Source organism: Halichoeres trimaculatus, unplaced genomic scaffold (assembly GCF_033239565.1).
Source record: "Halichoeres trimaculatus isolate MK-OKI-2021-1 unplaced genomic scaffold, fHalTri1.1 fHalTri1_scaffold_4, whole genome shotgun sequence".
NCBI lineage: Eukaryota > Metazoa > Chordata > Actinopteri > Labriformes > Labridae > Halichoeres > Halichoeres trimaculatus.
The window spans coordinates 27,214,392-27,227,800 of record NW_027437182.1 but is presented as its reverse complement, the minus strand read 5'-3'; the positions used below and the strand labels follow the sequence as shown (position 1 = coordinate 27,227,800).

At 42.6% G+C, this 13,409-nt stretch overlaps 1 protein-coding gene across 1 annotated transcript in view; it reads right to left on the bottom strand.

Annotated features, from left to right (window-relative positions):
* trabd2b (TraB domain containing 2B) overlaps positions 1 to 13,409 on the bottom strand; it is an 85,602-nt gene that overhangs the window by 18,404 nt on the left and 53,789 nt on the right. The window contains exon 4 of the mRNA XM_074668566.1: positions 12,610 to 12,784. Coding sequence (XP_074524667.1) covers positions 12,610 to 12,784 — 175 coding nt within the window. The remainder of the gene's footprint in view (positions 1 to 12,609; positions 12,785 to 13,409) is intronic.

The following is a 13,409-nucleotide window of genomic DNA, read 5'->3' as shown; positions in this document are numbered from 1 at the left end:
ATGGCCCTTCAGAAATAGTTGAACCACTTCTCTGAAAACTTTTACCCAGCATTCAGGATGGCTCTGGGTTCACAGAAAGTGAAGTGTGGAGTGTTTCTCTCCAAGCTCCCACATCTCTCAGTAAGTCCTCATCTTCATAATGACTTCACTTCCTATGCATGCATGACGCAATCTGTCTGTCTTTGTACCACGCTGAGGTGTTATGACTGACAGCTGTTGACAGGACTGTTGGTGCTCAAGGTCTAGCTGGTGGTCTGAGACCAGCAGAGGCAGTGAACACCTTTATGCGATGGACTTGACAATGACCATGTACAGGAAAGGCTGGAGGGTGGGCTCAAAGGGTCAGACTTAGAGGCTTTATAGTGATTCCCCTAGTTTAAATATTTAGACTGTGTGAGCTCAATGCTGCAGTCAAAAGAGCTCTGATGGTTGTTGGGGAAAAGTGAAAAAAGGGGGTGAGGTGAGAGAAAAACAGACAGACCCAGGAAGAGACACAGAGGAAGAGGGGAATACAAAGATTCAAACTAAAAAGAAAAGACAGAGATAGAGGAGCTGGGCTGAGCTGAGCCTACAGCAGAGCAAACTGGAAATCATCTTCATTGTTATTTTTTGTTCCTGTCAGCTGTAGTGTTTATCATCTCTTCCCGCTGGGACAAGAGGAATCAAATGGAGAAAGACTCTTTTCTTATGGAGACACACATCTCATACACACAGACACAAGTGATAGAAGAGGCTTTGGCATCCTCATGGAGCTGTGTCTCATGGCGGCCTTTATCTCTCTCATCTCATTCTTGCACCGTTGATTCATTTCCGCCCCTCCACCCTCCACCCTCCAGATAAAGTTGCAGTCAAGAAGGAAGCACACTGAGTTTTCATTTGCCTAGGTACCTCAATCACATGTTTCCCTTTCGCACAAAAACACAAATGTTTGTGTACGTCATCTTGTTTAGGTACTTTAAAGGCATGCATGTTTGTGTGCATTTGTGTGCGTTCATGATGTTGGCAAACATTACACAGACATGCTGCCTGGCAGGCCTAAGCTCAGAGATAAAAGTAAGTGTGTAGGTATGTGATGGTGTGTGTAGCAGATATGTAAGTACAATGTGAGTGTGTTTTACATTAGTTGTTTCTCAGGCCCAGAGGCCATCTGGTTTTCATTCTCACCATCTAATCAGGATCTGATTTACACCTGGGACACCAGGTGAATGTAATTAACTACCAAGTAAGAAACCAGCAGTCCTGCAGGTCTTGAGAAGAAACCTTTGTGTTCTCCAGTCATCACAGCCTGCATATGGGGCAAAGCTAATGCTCAGGAGATCAAAGTATCAGAACTGAGGCATCCATGTGTTTATGAATCGTAGCATTAGGGTTATTGGCTCCAAAAAGGCCCAAAATGTTCTTCTGGTTGCTAATGAAGTGTGTAATCTTTAAACAAACTAATGAGCTGTGCTGATTTAATTAGAGCTAGGAATTTAACCAGTGTAGCTGAGAGCAAGTTGCTCCCCAGAAAACTCATTCCTGACAATAAACAAGACAATTTAGCCACACATGAGCTCCATGTTAGGGATAACTTTCATCGTTGCAGCAGTTTAATGGTACAATTTGTGTGAGCCCATCAAGCCAGCTTTGCTGATGGAAATGTTCTAATTACTTAACAAAAAAATAAGAGAGGATATTATCTGTTGAAAAGTCAAAATCCCTCTCAATTAAAAACCTAACATTCTGAACAGAGAGAGAATATGACTGAACACTACTGCATGATTAATTGGAGCAATATGACATTGTGATGTGAAAATGCAAGTTCATAAGCTCACAAAAGAGTGCGATTTGAGATAAACAACCTCAGCAATCAGCTGGTCTGACTGTGTGTGTGTGTGCATGCAGCATGTTTGTTTAGTCACATAACTATACAGTGCATAGAGCACAGAGTTACCTATGCATTGGATGGAAATAATGCTTTGCAACACCTGAAAAGTTTAAGTTGCTTCATTGCGTGGAAACATGATCAGTATGTATCATGACCTGAGACAGAATCGAGAAAAGTATGATGAATGCACACATTTAAAGAAATACCTCAAAGGAGGGGTAATGTGCTTTTTTTTAAGGCTTCCTTCTGTCTCTGTGGTACCCACCCTTGTAGCTTTACATGATTTTCAGCAAAAAAAAAAAAGCCAAAAACAAACAAAAAAAAAAAAAAGTTTTTTTTTCTCACACTAGTGTTTTAGAAAACCCTTACGTCAGCCACTGCCTGAACTGCTTTGTTTTAGCTGCTGTCTCTTTAAGGCTCCCTGCTCCACAACCCTCTTCCCTCTGGTTGGCCAGCCCTCTAGGGATCTGTCAGGTAGACCTATAGGTGTTTGAGGCCTGCCCCCTCTAATGTGTCAGGACAGTGAGTTGCATCTTCACAGAGAAGGTGCTGGGAAAAGTTTCTTGTGGTGGTTTTCCCTGACAGGAACTTTGCCGTGCGCGAAACAGCACAAGGAGAAATGTGAACACAACGATGAACGAGTGACACCCCGTCATGTAAATTAGATAAATGACATCAGGCTATTGAGCCTGTTAAATAAAAAAAAACATGATATAGACCTATTTTTAGATTTATTAGAGCGGTAACTGTAAATCACTTTTGCTGTGATATGGCTGCCCCCCTATATCAGGGGTGGCCAACCAGTCAGAGACCAGGAGCCACAAAAACTACCATGGTACTACAAAGAGCCATGTCACACACGGGGTCTTACAAAAACACTTCCTCTCACACATAAACAATCTGACATAAAATGAAAATCAATACATTTCCAATTTTCAAAGCGAGATTTATTGTGATTGTGTGCTTAAATTTGTACTACAGAAAAGAAACTGAAACTTATGTATTAATCTGTTCACCCAAATATTGATCAACACTGATTCCAACATTGGCATCAGTATATCAATATTTTAGATTGATCAGCACACCGCGACTCATAACTTCTTAAATAAATTTTTATGAATGGATCGAAGAGCCGCACAAAGAAAGGCTCAACTTTTTTATTTTTCTCCACTTCTTGATGTTCTTTGTAAATATGATCACTTATTAATAAAAATAAATGTCTGAAATTTGGAGAGTATTTTGTTAGTAGAAGTGTTCCTTTGAAAACAGTTGAATAAGCCAATGTTTGAACTGGGGTGAAAATATGTCTGATACTGATGATTACTGCTGATGTGGACCTTTTTTTTTAGCTTTGGTGGACATTGAGACAGGAAAGAAGTGGCAATGTATTGGACCTAAGCACTACATTTAATTCAATGACGCACACACTCCAGTACCCTGCAGCAAAAAACTGTGTCCTGGCCAAACTGCACTTAATAAAACAAATACACTTAACCCTAAACTTTCAGTAAGGATAGCACTAATGGTGTCTGTCTCCCCTCTCTGTATAAAGGTGCATGTACATATCCATAGGTTTCTGACAAGCGACAAAGACAGTATTAGGCAAAAGAGGCAGAGCTCTCCAGCAATGAGGGATCGCATCAGTTTCATAAAGAGGAGACAGTATAGATGGGACAGAGCACAAAGAATAATAGCTTAAGATGGATAAAGTGGGAAACAAGACAGAGAGACAGGTATCAAGATGGGATTAGGGCAAAGACAAACTGAAGTGGGGGCAGCAGTCAGAGGACAGACTGTTGAGGGAAAAAAAGAGTTGAGAAAAGCAGATATGCACCAAGAAAGGAAGAGCCACGGAGACAAAGTTACATGCATGCCAAGCTGGCTCTCTCTTTCAATCATCACTTCAACACCACAACACCACAAGCGACTGCAAAACATATGGGCCTGCTCTGACTGCACAATGGGTTATTATAAGCCAAACATACGCTCAAAATTCAAGTCTCAGAAGAGGGATCCAAAGTGGCTCAGACTTCAAAACAAACAATACTACATGTGTATTTTTGACAGTAACTACTCCTTTTTGGTGATAAATATCTCTGCAGATCATATGATTTTATGTAGCAAACATACACAGGGACACGTGTGAGTGTGTACGTCTGCAAAGTGGCTGTGTCTAGGCCGTGGCAGCGTCAGGAAATTCCATGGGATGTTTTCAATAAGGCTGGGCAGCAGCAGCCAGAGAACTGACAAATGAAAACCTGCTGAAGCACACCATGGAGCTCCAACAAAACACTGCCTGCCCTCGCAGCACTCTTCTCCCCCTCCCCTGTGTGTACTTGTGTATAAAAGTGACAGCGTATGTTTATGTTCTGCATGTGATCTAGAAAGAGTGTGACTAAGAAAGCATTTTTTGCCGTGCGAGTGATGGAAAAAAGTGAATCCAGGCTTGTATCTGTTTACAATAGCAACAGAACAAGTGTCCAATGTGTGTCCAACGTGTCTGCAAGCATGCTGCTTTCATCTGGTGTTGCTCTGTCCCTCAGTCCTAGGGGAAACAGTGATGGGCGCGCTTGGCCTCTTATTCAGAGCTAACGTCATGCTGCGATGGGTGCCCATGATCCCTGTTGCATAATACTGATAGTAATAGTAAACAGCAGTGACCGCAGAGCAGAATAAGAGACAGAGACAGAGACAGTGGAGAGACAGAGGAAGGAAGGATGAAAACTCAGACGGGATCAGAATATATTTTAAAAGCATTTTCATTCAGTAACTTCATCTTAACAACACTTCTGGTATTTTTCCATCTTTTGGGCTGCTTAGAGTACAGACATGACTTTCAAAGAAAACACATCTACTTATTTTTAAATGACACATTAGGCTGACAGATGCACAGCCTTAACATATTATCCCCCTATTAGAGTTGTTGACCCGTTAGCAAGTTGTCAACACCCAGCAGTGATAAAAGATGCTTTCAACCGCTCTTTGTTCTTGCGTTGTGTCAAATATCAACATTAATTTTCTCTTTTGCTCTGGAGAGGCCTTCATTAACTTCACAAGAGCAAATTGAGACCTTATATGTCTTAAGTTGTTATTGTTCTCAACAGCTAGCTGCTTATTTAGGCTTTAATGTTATTACTTTTGTTAGTCTGTGTTTGGCTGATAGCATGGTTTTTCATGAAGGCCTATTCTAATTTTTAACCAGATGCTGTCACATGACTGAGGGACAAAAGCATTACCCAGGCCAGAGCTTTGGGGTTAAAGGGATGGTAGGTGATTTTCACAGCAGTGTTTCATGAGATATGTGAAGTTATACAGTAAAGGATAGTCAGTGCTGCTCCTGTTAGCCTGAGTTCCTCTGAGGACAAGCTATACGTACTACTGCAGATGAGACCACAAGTGCGGTATATGCTTGTCACATAAGAAGCTGACTGCTATCTATGGTTTATGGCCTGTTCATTCTAAATACTCTGTTTTGATTGATCAAACGACGATGATGGTATTCTTTCATTCTCATCAACAAACCTGTTTACACTCATACCAAGTCAATCTGCAGAAAGTTTGACCTTTTCACTTTTTCACTCCATGATACTAAGATGGATTCATTTTCTGAACCGCTTATCCTGTTCAGGGTCATGGGTGGCTGGAGCCTATCCCAGCTGTCATTGGGAAAGAGGCGGGGTACACCCTGGCCTGGTCGCCAGTCACTCACAGGGCTGACACATAGAAAGACAACCATTCACAAACACACACTCACACCTAGGGACAATTTAGAGTGACCAATTAACCTGGTGAGCATGATTTTGGACTGTGAGGGATCACTTACATCAGGGAAGGGCTTATCTTTATTATTATTATTATTATTTTCTTACTACTTTGTCCTTTTTTAAAATTTTTGTAATATTTGATGTTTATTTACAATAATTGTACAGTGCAGTTGAACCGGAGTCAAATTCCCTGAGATACTTGGCGAATAAAGGCTGATGATTTTGATTCTGATTCTGCCCGTTGACAGTAGTCTAAATGCCAAATATTGTGGGGAAAACAAACTGAAGCTGGTCTTTAGAGTTGGTCAATAATTATCTCTGATTGGGAAAAGTGGAACTAGGTTCTGTCCTGCCAATTCAGACGACAGCAGCAGAGCTACTGAGTGCATCTCTAAGCTTTCAGCTGCTACGACGTAACTTCATTTTAAAATGAAGAAATAGTGACAATAGAAACTAGGGCTGTCACTTTTCCTCAAAATCAAAGTCGAACGGTTTTCAACCATAAACGAAAATAATCGAAGATAATCGAACACCCCCCCCCCCGCCCCCCCGCCGCCGCCGCTGACCGGCTGTGAATCACAGACACGAGACATTTCCTTTATATTCTCAGCCTTTTTTTATTGCCACAAACACTGCACAACGGCACTAACTGACTTATTTTCTCATATTATTTGCCAGAAACACAAGCCTGTCAACCTGCTCAGGATCAAGTGCTGCTCTTTTTTTGTTAACAATGTTGCCTGCTGACGAGAACACCCGTTCAGAGCGCACTGAGGTACCCGGCACACACAGATATTTACGAGCCAACTTTGAGAGCTGCGGGTATCGAGCACACCCTATTTCTCTCCACCAAAGCAGGGGGTTGCTGTCTGCAGAAAGTGGTTTCTCTCTCATGTAGGTTTGTATTTCTTGAATGGAACTCGCGTTACTTACAACAGAGTCACTCGTTTTGTACAAACTCCCAAACAGGGAGCCCATCGCTCCAAGAGCAGCTGCCCTCTCTTCAGGTTTACAGTCACTGTCTGTTTCATAGTCATTCATCTCACGTGACAAGCTGTCAATGACAACATTTTTCTTCTCTGGTGAAAGGTGGACTAAGCGAATGAACCGGGGGTCCAGGAGCGCTGCTTTATTGAGAAGCATCCACTCGCCGCTCTCCTCACAGTAGCGCGCTTTCAGATTAGCCAGCATCCGCTCTGTGAACATTATGAAAAAAAGAAATATTTTTGTCCTAAACTGTCATGTATTCTGAAGTAAATACAAACCTCTGAATAAATAGTTTTTAACACTGAAATACGTATATTTTGATCATTTAAACGCAAAGCTGGCGCAGATTTAGACAGAAAAAAATTGTATGAATACCTCTCACATTCGTGATGACGGGTCTGTATGACGGGTCGGGGGTGCTCAGCTGTGACAGCATGACGTGCTGCAGAGGCAGGACAGCTGATGCTGTGGGGTAGGCATCCGTCGACAGGGCCTGAGTTGCCACTTTAAATGGCTTCAGAATGTCCTTAAGCTGATCCACCATAGACCATTCCAAAGTACTGAGCTCCAAATGGGACAACTTCTTTTCAAAAACAACGGCAGCCACTGCAGCCTGTTGCTCGGATGCGCGACAAATCATGTCGTAAGTGGTATTCCATCTGGTAACGCAGTCATTTATGAGTCTCTCTTTTTTTAATCCAAGAAGCTCCTGCTTTTCCTCCAGAAGGCAGGAGTCGGCCGGAGACCTCCCGAAATGAGCCGCAGTTTGTTTCAGTCTGGAGAGCGCTGTCTCAACTCCTTTAGCCTCCAGTCCCTTGCGCACTGCCAGGTTCAGGGTGTGAGCCAAACACGGTACATCAATAAGCCCCAAATTGTGCACGGCGTTCACATAGTTAAGAGCATTGTCTGTGGTAACAGACACGACTGCCTCCCGGGGTATGCCGAAGTCCTCCAGCGTGCTACTAATACTAGCGGCTACGTGTGCAGCTGTGTGGCTACCTCTAAGCTCTTTAGTGCACAAAACATAGTTTTCAAGTTCCCATGTGTCAGAAATGAAGTGAGCCGTCACCGTCACATAAGCATGAGTAGCCATCGATGTCCACCCATTGGTAGTAAGGGAGAGCGTCTTGTCTTTTAATATAGTCTCAATGTTTGCCCGCGTAACATCGTACAGCTTTACGATGTGGCTCGAAATGGCGGTGCGGCTGGGAATGGTGTACCGTGGCTCCAGTTCCATCATCAAGTCCCGAAAGCCCTCTCCCGTAACCACACCAATGGGCCGCATATCCTTGCATATGAATCGTGCAATCTTGTCGGTAATAGCCTTTTTCCGCACCTCTGGTAAGGACCCTGCCGAAAAAAACGTTGTCACACGGGGCTGAACACTCGATGAAGCACCGCTGCACTTTGGCGCCTCCTCCTCGACTGCATGGCTTGGATGAAAAGCCGATAGATGAGACAGCAGACTTGTTGTTGAGGACGAGTAGGTAAACTGCTTTCCACATAACCGACACACAGCCCGGTCTTTGTTTTTAATTTTCCCATCAATGGCGTAGAACCCAAAATACTTCCACACATTGCTCCTCAGATGATTCGGTGTTATTATTGAACGTCGTCCACTGTGGCTTTCTGCGTCTTCCATTTTTATCAACTATACTTCACTCTTTGGTCACTGAGGTCAAGAGAGAAGTTCATACGCGATGGAACTGTCGAGCTTTGCGGACAGCGCCCTCTGCTGGATGAAAGGGTTCACTGCTCCAGGCGCCCTGATGAGCTGCTGAACCCAATATTTCACGTTCGAATATGTATTTACTAATCGGTTACGGATATTTATCCCCATGTTCGATTGATTATTCGAATATCGAACATAAAGTGACAGCCCTAATAGAAACATGTTCAATTTTGTCATTCATATTAATTATGATCAAAGGTGTGTTTACTTCAAAGCCCAAAGAAGGTAAGCTTAGTAAGGACAGAATTGTAAAACTAATGTTGATGCGGAGTGAAAATGTTTTGTTTAACTGTTTGTCAGCTTGATTGTTTCTTGGGCATGTGATTGACTGTGCGGTAAGCAGATGATAGTGAATTAGAAACCACATTACAAGGTGAGTAAGACCCTGATTCAAGAGCTTACAATGAATTAAACCTTACACAACAGACACTATTGACTTGTTTCTCACCTTCACTACCCCACTTTTAACCTGAGCTGTTCCCTTTTAGGTGCCAACTTGACACATGTTTAAGTAACGCAAATTTATTTGATGCAACCATAATAAATGACATTTTATAGAGTTACGACAGATATAGTGGGGTTATAGAGTACTTAATGATTGCTACACAGAATCAGAGTGCAACAAAAATGCTGTTTGACTGGATGTTTCCAGACTTAGCAATGCTGCTGAGTCAGTATTCTTTATACCACCTTGGATAAATTCAGTCCAGCCTGTACTTCTGTAGTTTGTATTAATATCCTGTTAGTGAAAGTGAGGGAAGCAAAGTATGCCTATAACAACTGTTTGAGAGCAGAGGAAAGGAGAAAGAAAAAACTTGAGTAGTTAAGCATATATTTTTCACATAAAAGCACTTGTCCTACAGGAAGGTGTAGGTGTACAGAAAGAGGAGAGGGGGAGGTTGGGATGTGAGGTGCTGAGCTGAGCAGAGATGGATTTCCTGCCTGAGCCACTTTAAAAACATGCTGTATGCTTTAATTACCATGTGCAAAAAACAGCCTGGTTCTGGTCTACAACGTCAGTAACTCTGGAGGGCTTTGAGCCCAGCGCTGCCTAAACTTCCTTCCCCACAGTCCTGTTTTGATTTTGTGTGCTGGACGTGGTTCAGGGTGGTAGCGAGGAGTCCAGAGGAAAGGCAGTCAGAATGTAATATTTATCTTTTGTATGGCAAGATAGTGACCTGTTGAACACAAAAACAGCCACTTGACACAGACATGAATACACTCAGACAACCACAGTAACAGGCCTCTCTGATGAACAGCGCCAAACCATCACAAGTCCCAGGTTATTCCATTTTACAACCCACAAGTACGAGTGGAGCTATGATCACACCGCCTGCAGTTACACACGTCATATTAATATGATTTCTGAGATCTCACCATAAAGATTGGATTTTATGTGATTGCATTATTGTACACCCACATTTGGCCTGAAAGTCCTGCTTTATGTCTCCCAAAGGCTGCGTTTATTTTAAAATCCGTCTGGACAATTTTAACCCTCACACCTTTATCCTCTTTATTTCTCTTCATAGCCCAAAAATATGCTTGTGGTAAGATTGTAATCAGACTATGAGCAAGATTGCTTCCCAGAGCAAGTCCGACCACTTCCACCACAACCTTTTTTTCTAATACACTGAAATACACATGGAGATTTCTGTGAATCCAGGCCATCACATAATACATCCTGGCATCATTGGATGATAAAATTTCATGGCTGGTTACAGCCGATGGGAAGCTGGAACCAGCGTGGACTGTTACGGGACTGTAAAATCATGAGTCAGCGTTCGAAAGACAGAAATAATAGACCAGAGAAAGGAAGCTTTGTGATTAGAGCATGGGAGAGTCTTTATAAAGGCTGATTCAGTAAGCCTTTTGCATCTTGTTTCTGGTAGATACATTAGGAAAAGAATTTAGTTTTAATAACTTGAATTTTAAACAGACCCACAATAAATTAGTTACAGCAGGGTGGACAATGACGAACCCGATGCCCATTGTACTGTTATTAAGATGTTCAGTCATTTTGTTAAGGGTACAGAAGTATCTGTGATGAAGTATCTCCCGATGCGTTAGACAAAAAAAATCAACTCTGTTCTGTACCCCTGGGGTTCTTTGCTGCTGCTGCTCTCCCTGCCTTGGTTTTTCATGGATGCATTTAAAAAAGTAGAGAAGTGTGCTCTCCTCACCTCACGTCATTCCACATACACATATGAAAGCACAGGGAGCTCCCAGAGCCACACAGCCAAATATAACTTATTACATGGAAATAATTAATTCTTTGGATGAAATGTTTTTCTTTTTAACTGCTGTTCTTATTTCTTGAGCTTGTTCTGCATGGACCACAGAGGTGATGTCAGTATGAATGATCAGCTTCTTCTGCTGAAAATTAAACAATAATTAGAAGCAGATTGTGAGTGCATGTCTGCATGCACTTCACTGCACATAGATGTGACTCACACTGACTGCCTTTTTGCTCCGCTTCTCTGTGCTGAATTCATGTCTAAGTATGAATCTAAGCATAAGCATGGGCTTGTGCGAGCAGCCGGCAGTAACTGTGATGGTTCTCATCACTTCACACGAGCTGTCACTTCACTCACTAACAGCGCTGCAGCCTGGCTGTGACCTGACACATGTTCACCCTCAGTTTATGCAAACCAGGTCGACGTTAAGGAAAAATAACATTCAGCTGCTTGGCTGATTGGCAAACGTTAAACAGGCGACAAGCTTGAAAAGCACAGTTTTGCTTTTAATAGTAGAATGCTGCTATCTCGTTGAAAAAAGCAGACTCCCTGATGGTGGATTTCAGAGTCCCAAATGGCAAACTAACAAGACAACACAAATTGCAGAGAGTGATGAATACTATCACTTTCATGTGGCCCATTGTGTAATAAATGCTAACAAAAGTTGGTTGATGTGCAAAATCTAAAACTCAGACACAGCCACATATTCCTTTATTGAATGCTTCCTGGATTATAAAACAGTTTTTTTCTCCTCACCAGAAGTGTTGGGAACACTTCCTTCAAAATTAGCTCTTTCAGACCAGCACAGTGCTGCATCAAAACTTCCACTTGGCTTATTTTTATAGAGGTTGTATAGATTTCTTCCATCTGTGAGCACTTTTATTGCTTTTAATCAATAACACTAACAACTTCTAATAGGGCTCATGGCTAAAATTGGTTTGCTGTTTGAAGGTCACATGATTTTCATTGTTTACTAAACAAAAGCAAGTGAACTACTTCACCTTCTACAACTTAATGAAACACCAGATATTCCAGTACTATTGCACATGATCAAAGTCGTGGTTAATTTGTGTGTACTTTGTGTGTGTGCTGTTTGTGTGTCTGTTTGCACACACATGGACGTGTACACAGCAGCAGGATGGTGCAACAGCAGCCTTGTCCAAACAAAGAGCAAAAAAAGAGCAGAGGGAGCCCAGAGGAAGGACCCTGGTGTTCAGCATTCATCACACACTGGCACACACACTTGTAAGCACTCTCTCCTCTCCACACACACACACATCAACACACACCCTTGAGCCAGTCCCACCCTTTTTCAGATGCACAAGTATACAGTTTCACGGTCATACAATAAACAGACACATAAGAAACCTTCCCACCACCTGCTTTTTATGTGGGCAAACACATTTACATGTATGGCTCTGTTGATACACACACACTCACACACACATACTCAACACGTTCGCACGCTTCCCTCAGGGTACACTGCACCATTCAGGAAACATTAGCAGCATTAGCCAGGAATGCTAATTGAAACAAACAGCACATGGTTTCTTCATTTCTGAGGTTGGAGTTGGCTGTAATTGAGACTTCTGTGTGTGTGTTTATGTGTGTTCATTATGTGGTTATGCATGTGTGTGTGTGTGGTTGTGTGCATTGAAATGTTAGGACACACCGTCTGGGAATCATTGTACACTGCTATTGTCCTGCTTTTTCCTTCAGTTTTGCTGAAGAGAGCCAGTTGCTGCTGACAGGAACAGTGTTTTAGACCAAAGCGGTGGACATCTCTTTTACTTCACAATTGCATGTAAACGCACACGCTCAGCTTTAATCAGACAGCGCTTAAAGCTGAATAGTTTCAGTTTGGACTTGCTGCCATGATGTATTCTCATTATTCATTGCTGAGCAGCTTAGAGAGACTGCTGAGAGAGACACCTGCTTAACAGCAGGTCAAAGGTCATGTACTGTGGCTAAGGGCAAAGAAGTCAAACCTAAACATACACCATGAACCATCTGATAGGCTCTTACCTGCACCAAATGCAAAAAAGAAGGTCTGGTTTGGGTTTCTCTGTAGCAAAGCAGACACACGGCGAGCCATGCGCTCATTGCGTTTGTATATGAGCTCCTGGCGGAAGTAGCTATCAATCTGCTGCGCTGTCAAGCGGTCGTGAGCTGGCAGGGAGCTGTTGATGAAGTGGGGCAGCTGGAAAAGAGGGAAACACAGACAGAACATTAGCATTATAAATCTCTGTGATCAAACTCTGTAGCTAAACAAAACATTAATGGGGAATTTTAAGCATTCACAAAATACAGAGAGAAAGAAGTGGTCTTAAAGAAAACGAAAGGGATAAAAAGATGAATGAGTAGGACTATGTAGGGGTGTTGGTGACAAACTGGCAAATGTGCTTTTCCTCATGTGAGTGTGAGACCTGGCAACATTAGCATTTGTGATGTGACATTATTACAGAAAAGGACCAACGCCGCCCTTTGTTAAACTTATTCCAAAATTAAACCACAACATAGAACGAAGGAAAGCAAGGGGGAGACATGTGACAAGTTGTGTCCAAGTGGGTGGAAGACAAATATACCCACCAATGCTAGTTTGTAAACATGCGGTGAATTGCCGTGTGATTTATTAAAAATCAGGCGTGGCGAGACGGAGCACTCTGACTCTGCTCCACCCTTGGCTCCCTCTGAGGATTCAACAGGCTGTTAATCTGTGAGGATGAGCAGGGGGCGGCGGTGGGATGGCCTGGGTTTGGCACCAGCTTCTTCGCTGTCAAGCTGACACAAATCTTTACACAGGCCGTCTCACTTCATGTTTCTTT